The sequence below is a fragment of the Scomber scombrus genome, chromosome 13 (genome assembly GCF_963691925.1).
Source record: "Scomber scombrus chromosome 13, fScoSco1.1, whole genome shotgun sequence".
NCBI classification, from domain to species: Eukaryota; Metazoa; Chordata; class Actinopteri; order Scombriformes; family Scombridae; genus Scomber; species Scomber scombrus.
Genome location: NC_084982.1, coordinates 3030477 through 3054931, shown reverse-complemented (window position 1 = coordinate 3054931; position 24455 = coordinate 3030477). Strand labels below are relative to the sequence as shown.

The 24455-nt window shown below is 42.0% G+C and overlaps 1 protein-coding gene across 1 annotated transcript in view; it reads left to right on the top strand.

Moving 5' to 3' along the window:
* Positions 1-536: 536 nt before the first annotated feature.
* Positions 537-24455, top strand: part of zmym2 (zinc finger, MYM-type 2) — a gene marked incomplete in the record, with an annotated part of 26925 nt that continues 3006 nt past the window's right edge. The window contains 24 exon segments of the mRNA XM_062431675.1: positions 537-1268; positions 1600-1771; positions 4245-4396; positions 5463-5611; positions 5873-6035; positions 7930-8142; positions 11676-11826; positions 12017-12132; positions 12634-12759; positions 13104-13254; positions 13401-13573; positions 13678-13843; positions 14638-14666; positions 14895-15036; positions 15255-15376; positions 15612-15762; positions 16965-17068; positions 17432-17474; positions 19937-20061; positions 20172-20370; positions 20524-20675; positions 22536-22650; positions 23233-23475; positions 24226-24370. Coding sequence (XP_062287659.1) covers positions 537-1268; positions 1600-1771; positions 4245-4396; positions 5463-5611; positions 5873-6035; positions 7930-8142; positions 11676-11826; positions 12017-12132; positions 12634-12759; positions 13104-13254; positions 13401-13573; positions 13678-13843; positions 14638-14666; positions 14895-15036; positions 15255-15376; positions 15612-15762; positions 16965-17068; positions 17432-17474; positions 19937-20061; positions 20172-20370; positions 20524-20675; positions 22536-22650; positions 23233-23475; positions 24226-24370 — 4034 coding nt within the window.

Sequence of the window (24455 nt, the reverse complement as noted above, 5' to 3'; positions counted from 1 at the left end):
AGAAATCTTGCACTTCAGAAATGATAAATATCTGATACACTTGACTAATAACATCTAAAGTATTTGTAGGGCTGTAAGCTACAGGTGATATTTTGGGTATTCAGACTGTCAAATGTGACCAGAAGGCAGCCAATGATGACTCAGACACAGAGGAGGTGGCAGCTGTAGCACCGGTAATGAGTCTTCATCAGGCGTGTGTGTGTGTGTGTGTGTGTGTGTGTGTGTGTGTGTGTGTGTGTGTGTGTGTGTGTGTGTGTGTGTGTGTGTGTGTGTGTGTGTGTGTGTGTGTGTGTGTGTGTGTGTGTGTGTGTGTGTGTGTGTGTGTGTGTGTGTGTGTGTGTGTGTGTGTGTGTAGGGTGGGTAGGGTGGGTAGCTTGCCTCTGGGGGGGATACCTGAGCTACCTGTACAGCTGTCAGACTTCATAAAACCAATCAGCGGCGCTGGCTTCGCCTAATTGCCTGTGCCTTCGCCTAATTGCCTGTGCTTTCTTCTTTTTGTTGTTGTTGTTGTGTGTTGCCAGGTGGTTGCCTTAGCGATGGACGAGGAGTCGGAACCAAACCCTGCCGTAGCAGAGGAGGCAGGGGAGCGGGTGGAGCCCATGGATGCCACTCCTTCCCCTCAGCAGCAGCAGCAGCAGACCACACCCCCCTCCTCTGAGGCCGGGGACGCAGTTTCCATGGTAACGGAAGATGGAGCCACAAAGGAGGGTGGCGCAGAGGACAATGACGATGATGTGGTTCTGGTAGAGGAGGAGGCTCCCCAGTCTCCTTCAGCCACAACCCTTCCCCAAGACACGCCCAGCACAGACTGCCTCGAGCTGCCTGCCGCTGCTGCTGCTGCTGCTGCTGCTGCCGTGGCAACCGTAGACATGTCCACATCAGCAGCAGCAGTAGCAGCAGCAGCACCCTCCAGAATCCCCAGTCCTCCCGCGCTTTCCAGCGCATCCACGGCAGCAGCAGCACCTCTTCCTCCTCCTCCAACCGCAGTAGCAGAGCCCATTATCATCGATGACGAGGAGGACTCCGAGCAGAAAGACACTTCCTCCTCATCGGCGCCCCCCGGAGGCTCCTCGGCGTCTCACTCGCCGGGCGCCCTCAGCAGCACAGACCCGGATTCGGAAATCAGGATCGCCAGCGTCACCACGCTGGGCGAGAAAGGGAGCTTAGCGGTTTCCACAGCAAATACCCTGCCTCATCCGGTGGACATCGAGGGGGACATGAACCTGATGATCACCTCTGTGACATCACTGCAGGGAGGGGTGGCAGCGGTGAGAATCATCACAACTGATTTTATTCATTTATTTATTTAACATTTATGTTGCCACCTTATTGTTTACATTCACCCACGCCTCTGTTAAGTTTTTATTGTTTTTTTTTTTTTATAAGACATTGTAGAAAGCAGGTGTTCCCTCTGCTATTATACTTGACAAACTACATAATGATATCTTTATAATGATCCTGCTGAGAGTTGATATTTTGCGCCTGCATTTATTCATCCGAGTTGCTTTAGTCTCAAACAAAATCATCCTTATCGTTCGTCTTGTTTTCTATAGTTTTGTAACAGAATTGAAAAAACTAACCCAAACTCCTCGTCTCCAGGCAGATGAATGCCAGGTGGAGGAGAACGGCCTGCAGATCAGCAGCGCCTTCAGCCTCAATCCCGACAACGCGTCACCCGGTCGACCCACGGCCTCCTTCAACCCTGGGCGGGGCTCGGGCTCCATAGACCAGCTGGTACAGAATGGAGACACGGGGTCGCACAACAGGACAGGTAATAATTACAGTGTGAGGAAACTCTTAGTATCTTCTTCTGACTGTGTTCTAACAGGTGGGTTCAAACTTTCTTCTTTGCTGTTTAGCCTCTCCTCTTAATTTACCACCTCATTTGGAATTTGAGGAGAAGTTTGCAAATTTTCAACTAGTGTGTTTAACTTGATCCATGTTGCCTGCATCCAGAGCTTCCTACTCATTTTGTGACGCAAAGCACATCAGTATATATGGTAGAAAACTAGTTGTATGGTACAAGGCTGAATATTACATTGTGGAATCAGACATAAGAGAGTCTGAAATATGAAGTTACAACATTACAGCCACAGCTTAGTTTCTCCATGATTCATCCAGAGGTTAATCTAACACAAACAGCTGGCTTTACAATATAACCTCAGAGCAGTGCCACTGTTACAACTTGTGATGCTGAATATAGTGCTGTGTAGTCAGACAAAACAGAGTACGGAGGAGGAAGCGACCATGAGAGCTGTAAGAGGGCCAACCGAGTGATGACTGTCAGAGAGAATGGAGACACACTGAAAACAATATGCAACAAACTTTGCAGTGCTTTGGAAAAGGTGACAGAATATGATATTGGACTTTACCAGCTATGAATACACAATACATTTAAATAAGGGGAAGGAGGGTTTTCTCTCACTAGAGCCGTTTCCACTGCAGGAACTTTGGGGTGATTTTACAGGGCCGTGACCGTTGATGCATGTCTCCATACCATATACCATGTCTCCATATGTACTCTGTGCGCCCCCGAAAGATTCTCGGGTGGGGCTTGAGGTTGACTCAGTCTGGATTGGGTATACTCAAAGGCGGGCTGTGATGTCAACAGAAAACGCCAAAATAAGCGCCTATAAACTGTTGCAGAATGATTACGTCACCTCCAGAGTCCCCTGGGTCCTATCGAGGTCCTACTCTGCAATGGAGACACAACGGCTGAGAGGACCGAGTGAGAGGACATTCCTGTAAAGTTACTGCCTCCTAAATTTTACCCGGAACTTCCTTAATGGAAACGGGACTATTGTAACCTCACTTTTACCATTAGTCCTAATTTGGAGCTGGTGTTAACATCCAGAGAAAGTCAATAGTTTAAGGTTGAGAGCAGGAAAGAAATCATTGCTGACCAGTTATATGTAAACTTGAGTTTTAGAGTCAATCAGGTTATGGAGAGTTGGCTTTGTTTCCTCCAGAAGTAAGAAAAACTCATTCGAACCATAGCAGCTCTATGGAGAGTTGTGCATGCAGGGCTTTAATCATTCATGACAGTCCTCAGCCCCTCAACACACTTGCTAGTGGTTGGTGGTCAGTACCGAAGTCTGGGATCTGATAAGATGAGACCTCAGGAATTGGACCTGGACTCCAGATGGTGCTGTTGACTGCAGCCGTTGTTTAAAGTAATCAAAGGCTTTTAGAGGATTCTTTTCGGGTGCATCATTGTTTTCCTGCTAGACATTTTTAGCAGCCGCTTCTCAACCAAACTGCTTCTTATCCTGTTTGGCAACCTCACAAAAGAAAACCTCAATTGTGCCAAAGATGCAACAAGTGTATGGTCGGCAGGACCGGCGGGGGTTACGGTAACAGCGATGTTTGTTTAGCTGCTGGCTTCGGTTTTACCAGCATTGTGAAACAGATGCAAAAAAATGTGCCCGTTTATCGTATGATGGGTTGAAATACTCTATTCTGAAACAATGATGCTGAATGTGTCATGGTAAGCAGAGCAGGTGGATCCAAAACTAGACAAACTTGACTAGACTTGACGAATCTAGACAAAGGATCCGACAAAGACTGAACAGAAAAGCCCAAGACTTTAAATACAAAGCAGACTAGTCAAACAACAGGGAACAGGTGGCACAACATAAGGGCAGGCTGGGAGCTGATTGGCAAGGGGGAATCACAAGGGGCAGGGCAGGGCTAATGAGGGGAATGGGCAGGTGGGAAGAGGAGCACACCAGAAAAAGACCGAGACAAACTGAAAATCGAACACTAGAAAACACACACAAAGATACACTCGTTTTTGAAATATGGCCAAAAGTAGTAGACAGAAGTATGTGCACAGAATAGTCACATTCTTCCATCATATAAAGAAACTGTCGAAAGGTTGAGTCCAACTTTAAGAATTCCACAAATCATAACATTTAGACAAGAGACAAAGTGGGAAGAAAATCAGTAATATCAATGTCAGGAACTGTGCTTGGTATCTGATGGGCCCATCTTAATGATATTCCAGCGGTTATCAGTAATAATCTCAATAATGTTCCAGAAGAAAATGAAAAAAAAGATGACTCACCCCTTGACTCACCCTCATTGTTATTTATAAAAAATTTTGTGTGACGTTTCGAGCAATTGTTTTACCACCGCAGGCCATCACGGCACTAGTGTTGTTTTTATTCTCATCTCAGATAAAATTGAGATATAGGATGGAGAAAACTGACAGCTCTCTGGTTCTTTTCTCTCTTTCCCTCCAGACTCATGGATCTCCCAGTCGGCTTCAGTCCCTCGCAACCAAAAACAAACCGGGGTGGACTCTCCGTCACCTGCCACCTCCTTGCCCAAACCTCCAGGCCAGTCTTCCTCCTCGTCTTCTCCAGGTTCACAGCCACAGCCCAGGACAGTCAAGGTGATACATCATGTTCAGTAACGTCCTGTGTAGTTCATTATGTACAGAAGGACACTGCACACTTTCCACATAGTCATAATTTTTGAGCTGCACACAGACTTTTTTATTTGTGGACATGGGTTGATGATATGTATATCACACTAACCCTCCATGCTGATGTAGAAACGCCTTTAGAGGTTCTTCAGCTTCTGTATCTGAATAATATGTTGTATCAGTGTGCTATGCCTTTTTTATATTTGGGTCAGTGACAAATATTTTTGTATTTTTGATGGTTTATGTCATTTGAAATGACTTTTGCACCATTTTTTACCAAAAGTACTACTGAATGCTCCTGAAAATGTCAAATATATATATATTTGATCTACCTTCTGTGTATTTAATGGGGCTTTTCCATTATACAGTTCTAACACTACTCTGCTCTACTCGAATTGATTATTTGGTACAAAGTTTTTATGGTTACACCACTTAGATATTTTTGCCATAATCCTCTAATATATTCTCAAAATGGATTAATAGTAGAAATGTTATGCTTTGTCCACAAAAAAAGAATTTGTGCAAGTTATTCATATCTAACCTTAACCCTTTATTTTCACATTTAAACCCCTTTTTAAATTTAAACCACATGGACACAAAAACATGTGATCCATTTACCATTTGGTGCAATTCTGCTGTGCTGGTCAACTTGAAAGCATGTGTGCCTTTAAAATAATCAGCAAGCACGACTGTAGAAGATTCATATGAGATGCTGTTAAAGAGAAACTGTCTGTATGTGTATTTGTACAGAGACAAATGGGCAAGCTGGAATTCATATTTTATTTTAGATCTGTTAAGAGGTGAAATGTAACACATACCCGTTACAATATTCACCAACTTTTCCTCTTCACTTCTTTTAATATCCCACTTGTTTCTCAACAACCTCCAGTGCAAATTGTGCCATTAGCTCAAAACCACACCTGGACATGATGGAAATTGGGGAGGGGTTATAAAGAAGGAGACTAATATCATAGATGACTTATTGCTGTCGTAAAACTTCCCCTTCAGTCACAGCTGTGTTTGCTCACTGCAGGTGACCTGTGCTAACTGTAAAAAGCCTCTGAAGAAAGGCCAAACGGCCTACCAGCGGAAAGGCTCCACACACCTGTTCTGCTCCACCACCTGCCTCTCCGCCTTCTCACACAAACCCACACCCAAGAAAAGCTGCACCATGTGCAAAAAGTGAGTGTCGGGTCAGATGGTGCTGGAAAACCAAGGAGACGTTTTATGAAAGTCAGGATTGTTCATGTAGTGTTTAGGGTGGGGGCATTACCTTTGGGTGCATGCAAGAATAAGATTTTAACAGTTAAGTTTGAATTTCAAGTAAGATGAACTATATTTTTTTGTATTTGAACTACCACCTGTAAGTTGTGTTTCTCAGGTGTTAAGTGTTTTTTTTCTAATATCTCAGATGTGGCTTTTCCTCTGCTGCGTGTTTTCCAGGGACATAACAAACATGAAGGGTACCATCGTCGCCCAGGTTGACTCCAGCGAGTCCTTCCAGGAGTTCTGCAGCACCGGATGCCTCGGCGCATACGAGAACAAGCAAAACCCACCCAAATCAGGCCTCAAAACCAAATGTACCGTCTGCGGGAAGCTCACAGAGGTCAGTGATTCTGAAAACACACAGTCCACTACCTTACGCTGATCTGGGATTGTTAACCAAAGCAACACACAGTTAATGCAACAGAAGAAGAAGTCTTGTTTCCAAGGTCAACCAAAGAAGAAACCAGCTGTAAAAAAAAAAAAAAAAAAAAGAAAAGAAAAAAGGGGTGAGACACCGCAGAGAAGCTGCAGCATGTTAATACTTCTGCAGTGAGTTAAAATAAGAGTGAAGGGAAACAGCTCAGAGTGCATTCATTGAATACACTGACTCACCAGTTTATTAAGTACAACTATGCAATGTAATGCATTAAACGCCTTGCAGTACAGCTACAACCTCAAAATTAACAGTCAACATAAACTGATGATTTTAAGCTTAACAGAGATAGGACTCACTACAGTGCTGTTGAACATTAAGTTTCATCGTCTCTCCGATATTTACGGCTTTAGTTTGGATTTTCTGTGCATTTTTCACCCTCCTTTGTCTTGATTTTGTCTTTGATTGTTATCCCATAAAAAAAACATAATAAGCACACTGCTGTTTTATTGCCACTGTCTCTCTTTCGCTCCTTTATTGTCTCTCTCCAGGTCACTATCAATATTTTTCTCTGTCGTGTTCCGTCTGCCTTCATTCTGTGCGCTCACGCCGTGTTTCCTTTCTTCATCCCTCGCTCCCACCATGCCTTCTTAGGGCCCATTTTCAGCAGGCCTTCAGCTCAGCGTCCATTGCCGGCCCACATGCAGGATACGCACATACTTCTTCACACTTGTCTAGGTTTCTATTAGCCCCTCATTCACTGCCGAGGAACTCCACTGGAAACATATTCAAATTTGCTGATCTTCATCCAGGTTCTTCCACAACATGTTGGGTATTAAACTGAAGACCTTTTCATACAAAAAGCTTGGTTTTGTCACATTGGGGGCAGCAGCCTGCACACATGGTAGGAGAAAGCATCCTTTAACTAGAGAAACCAGGTTGAAGGTTCGGTGATGTCAGCCTTATTGAAAAGTCTGAACATGGACAAGACATTGAAAACCCTGTGTAGATATGAAGGGCCCATTCTAAAATAACAAAAGCAAAACAGCTATTATTTTCAGGTAATTACACACTGATTAAAACACATGTATTAATTCCAAGTATTATCTGATAGATGCCACTAAATACTACACATTCCACCTTTTTAATGTTTAACACTGGTCCTAATTAGAGTATTTAATAACAACACTGACAGTATGAAATCTTCTGTTTGATCTGTGTTGTTTCATAGTATCACCTCTTTCCTGTTTTTCTTCGCTTCTCTAATCTTTTGTTCTTCGTGCTAAAGGGTGTGAACAGTTAAAATTACTGATATCTCTTATCGTAGGAAGGTTACCAAATATGAACGCCTACTTTTCTCATGGGCGTTACCATTACATATAAATAGTAAAGTCATAAGAATGACAGTGGTAGTTAAAGGGGAGGATCAACATTTCAGGTGAACTGAATGATGGGGAAAAAAGGCTAGATTTTATATTATAGAAAAGTCAAAGCATCTTGTGACATCACTAATAGTATAAATAGTGTGTAAACTGAGTTTTTGGGGCTCAGAAACAGTTTTCAGTTGTGATTTGACAGCATGACAATGACACCTCACATTTTAAATATTACAGCTGTAATTTTTGGGGAGACTTGCCAGCAGCTGATTTTCACAACTAAAATGACTGTTAGTTAGGTGGTTGTTGTGTTGAGCTTCTTTCTCTCTAGGTTAACTTGTCTAGCTTACACATACAGTATTAAGGCTGTAGGATTGTTCTGTTACCTGCGTCACTGTGCCACAGCTAACCAGTGCGACACTTTAAAAGAATGTTAAAAGAAGTTGAGTTCATGAGGCTCTCTCCATTATTTTGTCTGCCTGCAGATCCGGCACGAGGTTAGCTTTAAGACCGTCACCCACAAGATCTGCAGCGACACGTGTTTCAACGTTTACCGCCGGGCAAACGGCTTGATCATGAACTGCTGCGAGCAATGCGGTGACTACCTACCCAGCCGAGCGTCGGCCAACCATTTCCTGCTGGTCGACGGCCAACAGAAACGCTTCTGCTGCCAGAACTGCATCAGGGAGTACAAGCAGGTACTGTAGGCCCGATCACAGGCTGCAGGTGTGTGGAAGCTGCCTGATTGAAGCTCGTGTGATTGATTTCATTTATTGCATTCAGGCGCACACATTTCAAATTATGAGTCTGTGCTGTGATAGCCAGAACTTTGATTCATGTCAAAGTTTCTTTTGTATTCATTTAAATGTGGTGACCCCTCCTCCTCCTCACAGTTAGGAAAAAGCCCCCACAGCATTTAAAATCGTAAAAACAATAGAATGGTTATCCCGGCCTTGTTACTCTCTATATACTATAAAAACACAGCCAATGATAGGACATAGATATCCAATGAAAAGGCGAGGCTAATTTATTTGTATAGCACATTTCAACAACAAGGCATTTCAAAGTGCTTTACATAAAACACAATGCATCAAGATAGGTTATAAAGGCAACAAACAAGACATTTAAATGATTTAAACGTGTTAAATTGAAAATAAAATTAAGCTGAAATAGAGAAAGATAGATAAAAACAGTTACAGTGCAGTGTGAGATATTAATCCTAAAATTGTGATTTAATAAAAAGCAAACAGAAAAGTCTTCAAGCTGAACTGAAAGTTGCAGCAGAGCTTTTTTTCTGGGAGTTTGTTCAGATATGTGCAGCATCAAAACTGAACTCTGTTTCTCTATGTTTAGTTTTGACTCTGAGAACAGAAAGCAGACCTGTCCCAGACCACCTGAGAGGTCTGGATGGTTCATAATGTAGCAGCAGATCTGTAAACCATTCAGTGCTTTATAAACCAACAGTACTATTCTTTAACAGATAGGAAGCCAGTGTAAAGATCTGATAACTGGAGTGATGTGATCCACTTTCTGGGTCTTAATGAAGACTAGAGCAGCAGTGTTCTGAATCAGCTGCAGCTGTCTGATAGACTTTTTAGAGAGAACTGAAAATGGAAGTGAAGAGCACCCTGTATGTAAAGTACTCGGGCTGCACAAGTTTTGCTAAATGATGAGCTTATTTCTGCCGATTTTTATCATATACATATTCAGTATAGAAATATGTAGTCTTAGGATAAAAATGAAACCATATTTCCAGTGGATGGGGTAATGGAGGAAAATCGAAACACATTTGAACATTTCTATGTGCTTGTGTCTGAACCGCCGGTGGCTTGGAAACAATCAGCGTCCTGTGAGGATTTTCACGTGATCTTGTGAATCCAGTCATCCAATCACCTGCCAAGTATCTTTTGAAAGTGCCCACCCTTTTCCAAACAGTCTCCATGGATGACTTCTCATACTATTTTGCAGTTTCAAAATTTTCTGAACTTACTAATGACATCATCAACTAATAGCGTCTGGGCTAATCCCACCTGAAATAGGTTTTGGTTGATTATTGCAAAATGAACTGCAACATAACCAGAAGTATATAAAAGAAGGAAATCATTATTCAGTTCAATTATTAAGCAGTTTGATGTGATAATGAGATCATGGAGGTCCTGCTTTATTGGGAATAGGATAGAAGCAAAAGAAAGCCTACACTAATCTTTGAAGGTGGCTGAGTTGGGAACAGACAAGGAACAACTAAAGTTGAGAAGTAGATGTTCAGACTTTACAGATGATGCCACAGTTTATTTGCAGTAATTTTGTTGAAGAAGAAAAAACAGCTTAGAAGTTTTTTCAAGAAAATTCATGACACGAAGTAGGAGGACCTGGGTGAGTTGGTACAGATTGACTTGTGTTATTTTATGCATAGAAACGGCTTCACAGACTTGTTTAAAGCCATCTATCTATAAATGACAGGAACGTCTGTTTGTCCGGTTGTCTGTCTGTTATTGGCATATCTCTCGAACCGTTCATCCGATTGATTTCATTTCACGTGACAGGTGTCTTGATACGGGCATGAGTAACTGTAGTGCCAAGTTTGACGTTGTTTGGATAAGAAATGTAAATATATGGGTAAAAGAAGCAGACATGTGCTGTTGCCGCTCTAGCTGCTGGCCACTCCCCCTCTCACACAGCACACTGAGCACAGCGCAGGACCAGAGTTAGAGAGGCTATAAGGCAGCGGAGCTTTGGCAGCTAAAATGTGAAATACACTTTAGACCCTCAAAAAAATGGATGAAACTGAAAACACTTGGAATAGCCCAGGCTACTTTGGACTGTCTTTAGACTTTGAATAAACAAACAACAATTCCGACTGCAAGGTCTCAAATTAAAACGAGCGATAGGCCTTATGGTCCCGAATTTAAGGACGTTTCAGAATCCCACACATGCAAAGCCCACTCATTTCAAACTTGGCAGGTTTCTTGCTAGGGGCACGAGTGAGTGCAGTGCCAAGTTTGACATTTTTTGGATAAGAAATGAGAAATGTATGATTGAAATAAGCATAAATAGCGTCTTGCCACTCTAATTGCCCTTCCCCCTACTAATATAAAGTAGTAGTTGGGTATTTCTCAGATTTCGGGTCAATATGGGTTACTGAAATTTTGAAAAATAAAATTCAAAATTTGACTAATTGGATAATATGCATCAAATTATCAGTCATTTTGATAGGAGTGACCTTGTATAGTAAAACAGATTTTGCACAGGCACTGCACTAATGTTTTTAAAACAGAGATAATGGTGCTGTGTTGGATGACTATAGTTGGTGGAGGTACAAATATCACCAACCATTGTCATTGCTTTATCAGTCAGATATATAAATAAACTGCTGTAAGTGCACCAAACCATGATTGGCTGGGTATAATGAGACATGCGTCACCTTATTTTCTCCTGTAATATCATTAATGCAACATGTGCATCTTAAACCAGTGCTCAGGATTCAGTTTTTACAGAACACATTACAGCCAAATTGTATTGCAAAGAAATATTAGGCAGAAATTAGAGGCTGCACATGTATTTGTTGCTTGGCAACGCCAGCTTATTGGACAGTCTGCTGGTAAAGAGAGGAAATCATTGTGATCTGTCTCATTAGACCGGTCGGTGAAACTGAAATATACTATAGTTTAAACAGATAGTGTGTCCAGTAATGATGATGAACCATCCTGAACAAACTCAGTCTGCTGGTAAAATACTGAAACAAACCTGATTGGAAGGTTTAGGTAGTACTAGCCTCTGTGGCTGGTGGGCAGATGCTTCCTGCCTCCACTGAGTCTACAAATGACCATACTTTATCTTTCCTTTATCAGACCAAAGAGAAAAGAAAATGCTGTCAGTTCCACAGAGATCAGTCTGTAATCTGTAGAGTAGAGACACAAGTCTAAAGTCTCTACCTTTCAGTTTTAAATCAGCTTTTGAAGAACTGAAATCAGAGTGGTACAATCACATCAATGCATCAAACGTCTGTAGGAGGAGAGGAATAGATCGACAGGTCCTACAGCACATACCAAATGAAGATACTTTACATTTTAACAAGCAATGTAATAATAGATTCCAGAGGTCATGCCGCTTCAATATTTGTTAATTGATGGATCATTTAGCTTTATCAATGACCTAATGTCATCTTATTGTCATTCCTGAGTATCAGGTCGCCTGTTGTTTGACGTGATGTTCTTCTCCTCCTCTCTCACAGGCCCACAGTAAGCTTGCGAGCTGCCTCACTTGCAAAACGTTGATCAAGACCGGCGAGGTGCTACACAGCCTCGGAGCGGGCGGCACCATGGGCTCCTACTGTTCTGTCAACTGCATGAACAAGGGCAAGCTGGCGTCAACTTCCTTCCACAGTAAGTCACCAAAAGCAAAGTTTGTAGTTCTCTTGTAGCCTCTGTGTCTGATAATTGATGACCTGAATTGACAAATCAGCAGAGAAATACTTAACACTGAATTTATAAGTACAATAAAGAGTATATTATATAAAAGGACCTCTATAAATCAATAACCATGTGAGTTTTAATGTTTGATATCTTTGTGCAGACACAGAACCCTCGTGTCACTTCTGTAAGAGGAATTCATTACCGCAGTATCAAGCCACCCTGCCAGAGGGAAACATCCTCAACTTCTGCAGCTCACAGTGTGTCACCAAGTTCCAGGTGGGGACTCATTTGTCATTTCAAACCAGAAGACACCAAGAAAAACATACATTTAATAATGGAAATAACGTGAATGTTCTACCTATATTAAAACCCGGGTTAACTGTGGTCACAGTCTAGCCGTTTTCTGTCTCGTTTTTTGATGTATCCTCATCAAAACAGCGGCTCAAAACACAAACAGGTTCCCCCTAAAGAGTCCATGACCTGATTAGTTTAAAGCAGCAACTTGCATAACTTTGCATGTTAAGGAGAAAACAGATTTTCTTGAAACGACCATAAATCTATCAGACTTTATACAGAGTTCATATTAATGCACCCTCATGTGAAGACACATTTGTGAGAAAATATTTGCACATCAAAGTGTTAATTAGCTTCATTAATGACTTTGTTGATAATGAAGGTGATACATTTTCATATATCAAGTATCAAGATACTTTAGACGAGTTGGCTGCAGGTCTTGAGAGGTTTTTCATTTTGTGGGTGGGATGTGGTCTCTTACAGAACGCTACTCTTCAAACGGCCACTAACGGACAGACGCCGCTCTCCACCACAAACAACACCGTCCAGCTGAAGTGTAACTACTGTCGAGGAGCGTTCAGCCTCAAACCCGAAACTCTTGATTGGGAGGTGAGACCTTTTTTTCATACGGATATCACAGGCTTCATTTCTTATTCCACTCAGCTCAGTCTCACCCAGGTAGACCAAAGCAGCATGTAGAGGGGTTTGTGCACTGGATCCTACGTTTCCCATGGTGCAACTTGATAGCAGCTTTCATTAGACCTTTCCTGACGGGTACATGCCAATGTCTTGTAAAGTCAAAGTCCCCAGTTTGCAGTGCAGGGTTTCTGTCTCTAAGCCCAAACTACTAACCAGGACTAGTAAATTGATCTTCATGTGTAAAATTGTTGGAGTGACCCTTTAAACCCAGAATAGGTACAGTATATTTATCCAAATGTGTCCTGTGGTTTCAGGATAAGGTGTACCAGTTCTGCAGTAAGGCGTGTTGCGAGGATTACAAGAAGCTCCACTGCATCGTGACGTTTTGTGAACAATGTCAAGAAGAGAAGACGTTACACGAGACGGTCAAGTTCTCCGGGGTTAAGAAACCATTCTGCAGCGAAGGTACTAATCTCCTCTCTTCCTTATGACACTCGATACATCTGAGTAGTAATGTTGACAGTTTTGATCAATCTATATTGTGATTGACCTTTCATTCTTTTTCTTTCCATCTCTTTCTCTTCCTCTGCTTCTTCTGTTTTCCTCTCCAGGTTGTAAGCTGTTATTTAAGCAGGATTTCATCAAGCGGTTGGGTCTGAAGTGCGTCACCTGCAACCACTGCAGCCAGCTCTGTAAGAGAGGTGTGACCCGGCAGCTGGGCGGCATGACGCGGGACTTCTGCAGCGAGACGTGTGCCAAGAAGTTTCACGACTGGTACTACAAGGTCCGCTCACACTCCGCCCTGTTAAGAGATTTAAAAAACATGCATGTACCCCAGATTTCCATTTCTGCTACTATCCTAAAAAAAACTTTGCTTGTGGCCACTAGGCGTCGCGGTGTGACTGCTGTAAGGTGCAGGGTAACCTTACCGAGTCCGTGATGTGGAGAGCAGAGTTGAAGCAGTTCTGTGACCAGCAGTGTCTGCTCAAGTTCTACTGCCAGCAGAACGAGCCCATCATGGTGACGCAGAAAGGCCCAGAGAACAGCAGCCTGGGTACGAACTGTGTGCGAGCGTGTGTGTGTGGGTGTGGGTGTGGGTGTCAGGGTTTCCTTTTATATTAATAGGAAGGCCCACAAATAACCCACTTGAGCTCATGTTTACGTGTTATTTGAGAAGTAACGTAAAATATTTAATTTAAAGTCAGAGTGAAACAGAAGATGGTGTCTTTAGTTTCAGTACTGTGACGTATTTCCCTGTGAACACACAATATGTGAGTGATGTGCAGTTATAAGAGGGATTTATATCCAAATCTTTCACATTTGATTGGACTGCTTAAATGTGGGCGTGGCTTAATATGAATATGTTGCAATATGGAGCTGTGTAGAGATACAGAGCTACACCCGTGTTTTTACATCAGGGGGAGGAAGAGGGAGAAATGAATGAATTAGACTTCCAGCACATTCTTTTAGTAATTAAAACAAAGTTTTAGCTCACTGATGTAACACAGACTTCCCTCTATGATGCTGATCTGCTACCTACTACTACTACTACTACTAGTCACATAAAGTCACGTTAGATTGGATGAATTTTACGCCCCCAAGTTTAAGATTGGTCATCAAACATTTGAAAATGTTTTAGTTAGGAAGAGAAAAGATGGATTTTGATGTAAAATAAATACCACTAATACTACTAATTTTTTTTTCCTGATTTAAAACTGGGAAAATATATTTTTTATTTCACTGTCCTTTAAGGATTATGGAATAGGGAATGAAGAATAATGCTATAGAATTACTTTTGTCACTCTCCATTAAACAAAGGTATGATGTCTTTCTCTTTCTTCTTTGCAGGGTTTGAAGTGCAAGGGGCCAAACTTGGGGTAAGTAAGAATTTGGAAAAGGTGTCGGCCTTAAACAGTTTTCATCATTCCCTTAAATTCACCTCCTGATGGAAATATAGTTAAAGACTAACAACGAATGCATTTTACTGATCTGCTGTCCCTAAACACAATCCCATTATTTGTTTTAACTTCACACATAGTAACTGATTCTTTCTGTTTTCCACTTAATTCTTTACTTATACTTCTTTTTTTCCCCCCATGATGCAGCTGGTGAACCAGGGTACAGTGGCGTACGCTGGCGGAGGTCTGATGAGGGATGTGAAGAACAAGGCGGTTCTCTGCAAGCCGCTCACCCTGACCAAGGCTACCTACTGCAAACCACACATGCAGAGCAAACTATTACAGACAGGTAAACAGCATTTCACTGAGAGGAGTGCTGTGAACTGAAATATGTAGTGTGTTTATTTATTGGAACATTTTTATATTTTGGGTGGCGCTTTCACCTGGATCCAGTTTAACAGATATATGTAGGTTGGCATAATTCTCACTGCTTTCCCTTCATCACTTCATGACATTTTAATATACGTTGTGTTTCACTTATAATATTAACATTGTGTGTGTCTACAGATGTGGATGATGGTGTGAAGAGGGAGTACATACCTATACCCATACCTGTGCCCGTCTTTATGCCCGTGCCAATGAACATGTACTCCCAGATCACTCCTATGCCAGTCTCCCTGCCTGTACCGGTAAGAAATGATCACATACACCCAAACAAACAAAACAAATATTATTTTTTAAAGGTGCCATTTTTTACTTTTGTATGAACAAAAGAGCCAACGCAACAAATACATACGTAACTTTGAAAATGGATTTATTATAGTTATATTTGTCAATAATCATTTCTGAATTGCTGGAATAAACCTCACCCAGGCAGTCGAAGTGGTCTGATTACAGATCATCATGTCTTCCCCCTCCATCCAGGTTCCTGTGCCTGTGTTCCTGCCCACCACCCTGCAGGGGGCGGAGCAGATCATCCAGACCATCAACGAGCTGAAAACCAAGGTGCCCTCTGACCCCCTGGAGGCCGACCTGCTGTCCATGGCTGAGATGATTGCAGAGGATCAGAAGCCAGGTACGCTCACGAGAAGAACATCTCCATTTAAAACACTGGACATCAGAGGTGTAATGAATACTATTCTAATAGAAAGTACTGAGACCATCTTGGATAAATTTTTTTAAGAATGAAATATGGATGGCATGGTGGTGTAGTGATTAACACTGTCGCCTCACACCAAGAGGGTTCTGGGTTCGAACCCATTGGCCAGCTGGGGCCCTTCTGTGTGGAGGTTGCGTGGGTTCTCTCCAGGTACGCCGCATTCCTCCCACAGACCCAAAACATGCAACTTAGGTTAATTGGTGGCTCTAAAATTGCCCGTAGGTGTGAATGTGAATAGTTGTTTGTCTACTGTATGTTAGCCTTATCCAGGGTGTACCCCGCCTCTTGTCCAGCGACGGCTCGGATTGGCTCTATCCCTCCCACGACCTTCTAGAGGCTAAGCGGTGAGGAAATTAATGTGTACAAAAATCATGATTTTGTGCTTGTAATAATGAACCATCACCTTCATTTTTTATAACTGTGATAGTTTATGTGATGGACAGCTGTAGCTCAGGAGGTAAAGCCACTAATCGGAAGATCGATGGTTCGTAGGGGTGTGACGAGATCTCGATATGGTTCGATTCCCATCTCCTCCAGTCCACATGTTGAAGTGTTCTTGGGAAAGATACTGAACCTCAAATTGCTCCTGAAGGCTGTGCCATGGGTGTGTGAATGATTAGCTCCTCCTGATGACCAGGAACCTTGCATGGCAGCCTGCCATCAGTGTATAAATGTGTGTGTGAAAGGATGAATGTGGCTTGTAGTGTAAAAAGCACTTTGAGTGGTCATAAGACGAGAAAGGCACTATACAAATGCTGTCCACTTACCATTTATACTTTAAAGTAATCAAAAATGTTATAAAAATTGTGTCCATTACAGATTTTTAAGTTTACCAGATAGTTTTAGAAATGAATTTTAGACTTTGTGCAACTCTGTAAAACTGTCCAGAACTGCACAGTTTATTCTTATTTACTGGCTTTTATTATTGGTCTTAAAACCTGCTCTGTATCATCAAAAATGTATTTTTCAAGCGTTATCTCTCCATGCAGGTAGGTTTATTTTATTTTCTGAGGTTTTCAAAGATTGTTGATTGTGAGACATTGCTGCTGTTCCAATCAAACAGAGTGGAGTTACACTTAAAGAAAAGATGCTTCAACCTGCCCGTTTGTGTGTTTCAGATGTGAAAGCAGTGAAGGTGAAGATGGAGCACGTAGGGGATGAGAACAGCAGCAGCAGCAGCTCCGAGGAAGAGGAGGAGCAACAGAAGGAGGAGGAGGAGGAAACGACAACAACGAAGGAAGGGAAGAAGGAAGAAAAGAAGGAGTACCAGGAGGAGGAGGAGGAGGAGACGACGACGACAGAGGAGGAAGGGAAGAGGGAAGAAAAGAAGGACAAGGAGCAACAGGAGGAGGAGGGGGAGACGACGACGACAGAGGAGGAGGAAGGGAAGAGGGAAGAAAAGAAGGAGAAGGAGCAACAGGAGGACGAGGAGACGACGACAACGAAGGAGGAAGGGAAGAGGGAAGAAAAGCAGCAGGAGGAGGAGGAGGAGAAGACGACGACGACAAAAAGGAAGAGGGAAGAAGAGAAAAAGCAACAGAAGGAGGAGGAGGTGAAGGAAGAGGAGACGGAGGAGGAGGACGACAAGTATGAGCCTGATTTGGACCTGGAGTCAGACTTCCCTCAAGGTAAACAAAGCTTGATGGTGAGCTAGTGAGCCAATGATAAACCTGAAAAAATCTGAAAAAAGACATTTAGCTTTTTTTTCCTTTTGGGTATTATTATTTATTATTTATACATTATTTTATCAACAGTATTGTAAAAGGTGAGGATTACATTTTAAGGGAAGGATTGTTTTGTTTTTTTTACTTCATTGCCATTCATAAATATTAACAGGCTATTTTAACTGTACAGAACAAACAAAATCACCAAGTTTGGGCTTGTGTCTGATTGTTTTGTATCCATTGTGCTTTTGCAGGGGGGGTTAGGCCTCAACCAATTAATAGTAATCATTTTTTCTTGCCGTCATCAACAGTATATGCATCAGATAGCGCTGATCAATGGTAAATAGGGGTTCAGGTGTTTTTGTCCGATATGAATAGTAGTGGGTCCAAGGGCGAATGTCAGTTCTCATGATTTTCTCCATTTCTTCTTTTATATCTTTCCAAAATGTCTGTATTTCGGGCACAGTCCCAGAAAATATGGGTATGATCCCCAACCATATCACAGTTTCTGCCGCTTTTGTTTGTCAAATTCTTTCCATGTCACGATTGCATTTTTAAGGCATTTCTGAAGCATGATTAGATGTCATGATCATCATCACACAAAAGTAAACTGAATGGAAGCATCATTCCTTGAACTGCTTTTTTAGATCTTTCCTCACACTCATAAACATTTAATGTTATTGGAATTGTTCAGATTACTGAGCAACCTCTGAACTGGAGGTAAGCTTGTCTGCATTTAACTGTCTACAACCCCCCCCCCCCCAAAATACCAAAAATTCTAGTATATAAATATAAATAAAATAAAGAATCAAATTATAACATACTGCTAATAAAAAACAATTAAAAGTAAATTGCAAAAATCCTATATCACACAAATACACAAATAAAACAACACACTTATAAATTGTTAAATTGTGGTTTATTCGCACGAGATCTCATCACACCCCTAGTAAACACTAATCTGTCCTGATGTCCCGGCATGTAACAGAAAAATATGTCATCAACTGCCAGGATGTGGTGGTTGTTTTGGTAAACGGTTGAAAGAATGAAGAGCAGCACAGATGTAAGTGGTTAGAGTAATGTGAACAGTTAGAATAGCTCGTACATCTTGAAACAGTTTTAGTAGCTCTTTAGCCCTCACTAAAAATCTGGCACTTGTCCGACTGACGTAATAACCGGTGAGCAGGGCTGTTTGACCCTTTCTCGGAAGTGATGCAGGCAGCAACGAAATCTGGGCACAAGTGGTCAGCTGGAGACGCATAGTAGACACGTGTGTAAACAGAAGTGAGTCTCAGCTGTCCACTTGTGATTGGCTCACCCGTGATGCATGTTAATGACAGGTATAAACAGGGTAAAGCTCCAAGTAGTGAGAAATGTAGAATTTATCATTTGACCATTTAAAGGCCATAAAAAGCTCATTCTACCTTAATTACTCCTCTCCCGTCTTTCTCGGTCTCAACAAAGTCAAGTTGAGACTCTCACTCTGAAGTGGCTCTTATGTAACATCTGACTGTATGGGGTTTTAATGGATCAGTGCAGTAATTGAGATTAAAATTCCACCCTCTGGATATTTCTGGACACGCTGTCGTCACCACCACCACTCCCCCCTCCTCAGGGCAGAGGTTTTTAGGTTTGGTGTGCTGTCCAAAGGAGGGGTGTGAGGTCATTAACCAAATACAGGGAGGAGGCTGGAAATAAGACATGTCACTCATATCAGTCCAGACTGAAATATCTTGTATCATCATTAAACTTAGTACAGATATGAATGCTGCTGAGTTTGGTGATCCTCTGAGTTTAACTCTACCGCCACCATGAGGTTTACAATTTGTGGTTGAAGGGTAAATATCTCAACAACCAATGGATGTATTGCCATGAAATTTGGTGCCATTTTAAATTTTGGACTCTGTGGTAAACAAACTAGATTATAGCGTTCTTTAGAGGAGAGGAAATTAAATCTAGCACTTACCGCAATCAGTGGATTACTGACTTGATTTTTACCAGTGAGATTTTTTTCTCTCACAAAGGACTTGTCAGATGGGTTTTAGAGGAAGACATCACCCATATCAGGAGTCAGCAGCAGTCTTGTGATTTGACTGGTGATCTCCATCACAGTATAACTCTGTGTCAGTGTCCTTGAGGCACTGAACTCTTAAAGAGTCGCTTATCTCTGACATGCCGATCTACTGAACATCTAAACACTGAGGCTTTGTTCATACAGGCAACACTGCTGCATGTATACAGCTGACACTTGAATTTAAAAAAAAATAAAAAAATTCTGAATGCCCATCGATTCATTGATGGTGATCTCTACATGCTGAGTCATTGAAACACCTCATTCTAAAGCTGAGTCACTGATACTCTCTCATCTGATACCGTTTACCAAAAGAGGAAACAACTTAACAGATGTCTCCTGTCTCCTGTCTCAGCCTCAGAGCCTGTTCCTGTCCTGGAGGGAATGGACGAGGACATGGGCTTTTCTTTACCTCCAGTCCTGGCAGAGGAGAAGGAGGAGACACAGGAGTCTGCACCTCGACCACAGCCCAGAAGACAAGTGAGCACACACACACACACACACACACAATGCGTATATACATGTGACAGTTAGAATTTTATATTGAACCGTTACCGACTGTGTACTAACTGCTGTGTTGGTGTTTTCAGGGAAATAAGAGGCAGGCTGTGGAGGAGAAATCAGGTCCGGCCTCGTCGTCTTCGTCTCCTTCTCGTCCAGCAGACAGACACTCAGAAGGACGTTCGCTGCCTCTCAAAGCTCGCTACGGCGTCAATGCCTGGAAACGCTGGGCGTTGTCTCCTCCAGACCAATCAGATGACACCAAAGTAAAGGACGGCACCAAACTAGGTAAGCTTAACCAGTCCGTTCTGCTTTCTGTCCTGGCAAAGTGGTTACAGTGTGAGTCTGGGTGCGTTGCTCACCTGAAAATGAAAGGTTGATTGATATATTGGGTCAACATGTAGCATGTTTTTGCTAACACCTGTCTGTGTGTGTTCTCAGCTCCTGCAGCTCGCTCAAAAAGTAACCTGCTGTCGCTGAGCTCAGAGGAACTGAACGTGGCTTTGTCCCAGTTTGTCAGGGAGGTTTGCAGGCCAAGTGGGGAGCGCTACTCTCCAGACAGCATCCTCTACCTCTGTCTGGGGATCCAGCAGGTTGGTACCACAACAGAAACAACAGAACCTTGACCAGGAGTGCCTGTACTTGTTTTTTAGCTACTTTTAATTTTGACCAGCTATAAATGATCTGAAATCCCATATTGTAAGGGGGCTAAATAACAACTGCTCACAAATGATTCATACAAGCAATATAAGCTCAAAGTTCTTTTTCTTTCCTTTTTATAAACATAAAATAGTCTAATCTACCAGCGTAGGGAGATTTGGCACCCCTGAGCTAGACCAAAGTCGCCAATATGTCAGTACATACAATTTATATATATATACTGTTTAAAAAAAGACAAAAGAAAGAAAAAAGACCTGAAAGGTTGTGAGCTGAATTGTGCAGTGGTGTGTCAGCATTTGTGGTCTAGATGGGGACTTTTGTGCGTCCTATTTCTGTCTCTACCAAACGGGGAGTTCCGGTCCTCTGAAATGATGCCAACGCGGAAGTAACTTAAAACTGCATTCTATCAAAAGGCCACCAGGGGGCGACCGTTTTGGTGTCAAAAGGACTTCCGTCTCTATACAAGTCAATGGAGAATTCACCAACTTCTCACTTGATTTCTAACCTCAGTAAACGTTTTCAAAATGTGTTTATGGTCTCAATCGCTAGTTTAAAGCCTTCTTCAATGCAGTATGATGTTCATTTATATTTTTTTTTATTTTGAAATTTTGGCCTCCCTGATTTTATATGTGACGATAAAGCACGGTATGCATTAGGGCGTGGCTACGTTGTGATTGACAGGTTGATTGGTTCACAGGTTCAGGAGGGCACCTCATGCTCCTCCTGATGCCCATATAAGTAGAATCCGTGGGTTTTTTTTACCCGGCAAGCACTGAAAATTTTCAAGATGGCGCTGCTCAGATCCGAAACTATTCGCTTCCAAGCAGCAGTCCACAAACCAATGGGTGACGTCACGGATGTTACGTCCATTTTATATACAGTTTATGGTCTCTCCAGTCATTTCCTGTCATGTCAACTGTCACCATCAAATAAAAGGCAAAAACACCCCTAAAAACCTTTACAAAATTTGAAAAAAAGAGGAAACAAATACAACGCTTCTCTGGTAAATGCTATAATGTTAACAGCACAAAACCATTTTTGTTGACTTTCCTACAATTACCAACATAATTATAATGGTTTACTTGACTAAAATATGCTGTAATACTGTTATTGAAACATAGTGAAAATGAGAAGCTATAATCACCCTCATTTACGTTCCCTTTCATTCCATTTAAAATTCCCTCCATAGTCATTCTGGAGGTAGGAACCAAAGTTGTAGGAAGTGCTTCCAGTAGGACACACATTAGTGAGGCACAGTCTTCCCTCATGCTCTCACATGTGAGCAGCAGCAGCAGCAGCAACAGCATGGCTGCAGACAGGAGCAGAGGATTGTCCAAAGTCTTCTGGAGTTTGGTTTTTCTGGCAGAAAAATGTAAGACTAACTCTTCTCTTTTTTAAAAACTAATAAGATGTTAAAGATTTAACAGGTTTGTGTAAAGTTTAATTAGTAAAAAGACTTGAAGACTTACTTCAGGCTTTTCTGGGCCTGCAGTTACTTGCTGCTCCCTTTCTTTAAAATTCCTTTCAAGAAGATAATTTGTGTTTTTTCTGGGAAGGGAACTTTTAGCAACAATCCAGAAAATAGTAAATATTTGCAGATGTGCCTGAATGTACAGATGTGTGTGTGTGTGTGTCCGGTGATTATAATTTTTTGCTGTTCACATCCTGAAAACAGTGATGATCATTTAAATATGAGGACACTTTTCAAACATCTCTGTGAGCAACCATGGATAACAGCTTATATTTATTTGGCCTTTTTTCCTTAAATGTTCATTTTTGTGTTTTTTTTTTAGCATCTTCACTCCAAAGGCCGAAAAGATGACCTGTTCAGCGACCCATGCTACCAGCAATTTGGTGAAGAACTCAACAAGGTCCTGAAGGACTGGCAGCCCAGCGTGCTTCCTGATGGTGAGGACAGACCAAGAAACAATGAATAGATTTTAGTGAGCACATGTTGTGTGAGGAATGGAGGACAGGCACAGTGGCAGGGATCAGTACTGCATGCAGTGCTGTTAACAGTTTGCTCTATTGGTGAGCTGTGTCCAATGATTATAACTCTTCTGCTGTTCACATACTGATATGTTGTGATTGTACTTAATATGATATGAGGACACTGCAAAAAAATCTGTTTAAAAAGTGAGAACCACATTTTAAATGAGTGAAATTATTTATTTTAAAGTTCCCCTCCAGCCCTGGAATAAGACCTATAGAAATACTTCTGTGCCTGATATGGTTTTTCCACAAAAAAGTATAAATACTCCTTTTAAAATCCCTATTACTTCTACTTCTACATCATTAAAAATTCCATGATCTAAAAACATCCAACTGTAGAAAAACATATTTGAGTGGAAGGGGACTTTAATTAACTACATTGAAACGTGGCCAAACTTCTACAAAAAACAAAATGTTGTCATGGCAGCTGTTTAGAGTTATAGCGAGTACAAGTAGATTTTCTAGAGTGTATTTTAAATCGTGTCCTGCTCCCTCCAGGCTCACTGTGGGGTCGGGTGGAGGAGCAGAGTCTGTGGAGCAGCCGGCAGCTCGGGGAGCACAGCGCCGCCGCTCTGCTGCACTCGCTGGTCTACCTGAACACCAAGTACTTCGGCCTGCGCACCGTGGAGCAGCACCTCCGCCTCTCCTTCGCCAACGTCTACGGCCCCGACACTGTCCATCCTGTCACCAAGGAGACCACGGTCTGCATCCGCGTGCCTTCCATCTCTCAGGATCCCCATGGTGAGTCGAGCCACACGTGCAAACGCCATTAAGAAATTATATATTCATTATTCAAAAATAAATAAAGATGTTGGGTAAAAACAGAAGGAACCACAGATCTCACACACAGTTTAAGGTGGCAAACAAACACACGAGTCAGTCTACACACTGGTTGTTGCACCACTTTACAGCAACATGTGATGGCCCTGAAGCAAGCTGCTTAATTACAACAACAAAGAAAAAGCAATACCACCAAGACAGTTGCTGACTAGCTGCAAACCAAACTAAAATAAACATAATTAACCACATACAGCTACTCCTCACCACAGAAACAAACAAAAAGAGAAAATAAATTCAAACACCAGCTATGCAGCAGATCCCTGGTCTGATGTATAGCTGGTCAAATCAAACCCCCTCAAATGTTAGTATACATGTACCTCGTGCGTATCAGCACATGCCCAAAATAACCCACATGGATCCAACAGGTGCTTCTTATTATTAAATCACTGTCCATGCAGTGAATTACAGGTCAGGTCAGAGCAACTGCTTCACAACATCATTTCCACTTGGCTACAATATGTTGACAATTGCTGTTGCTTTTAAAAAAAATTAAAAGGCAGTAATATAACCCACTTTCTCTATCACTCAACTGCTGTCTCAGGGGAATCATTTAGAGGTTATGAGTTTCCTCTTTCTACTGCAGCTTTGACCATGATCAAACGTTGGAGTCTTGTTCTCAATCTTATAAATGTGGGGTTTTTTGTCCGTCAGTTCAAACAGAGTGTAAGAAGAGGAAGCGTCAGTCGGAGGAAGGCGACCAGGACTACGAACCAGACGACGACTCGGGAGGTTCAACCGTACGCTGTCCTGTCAAGAAGCACGAATGCCATCTATACGATCTCTACAGGTCCAAATGGTGGGTTCAGTCACCGCTATCTTTTTTCCTGTGTTTATTAATAATTGAACACAGGAGCAAAGCGTGCAAAAGTAGAAAATGCTTA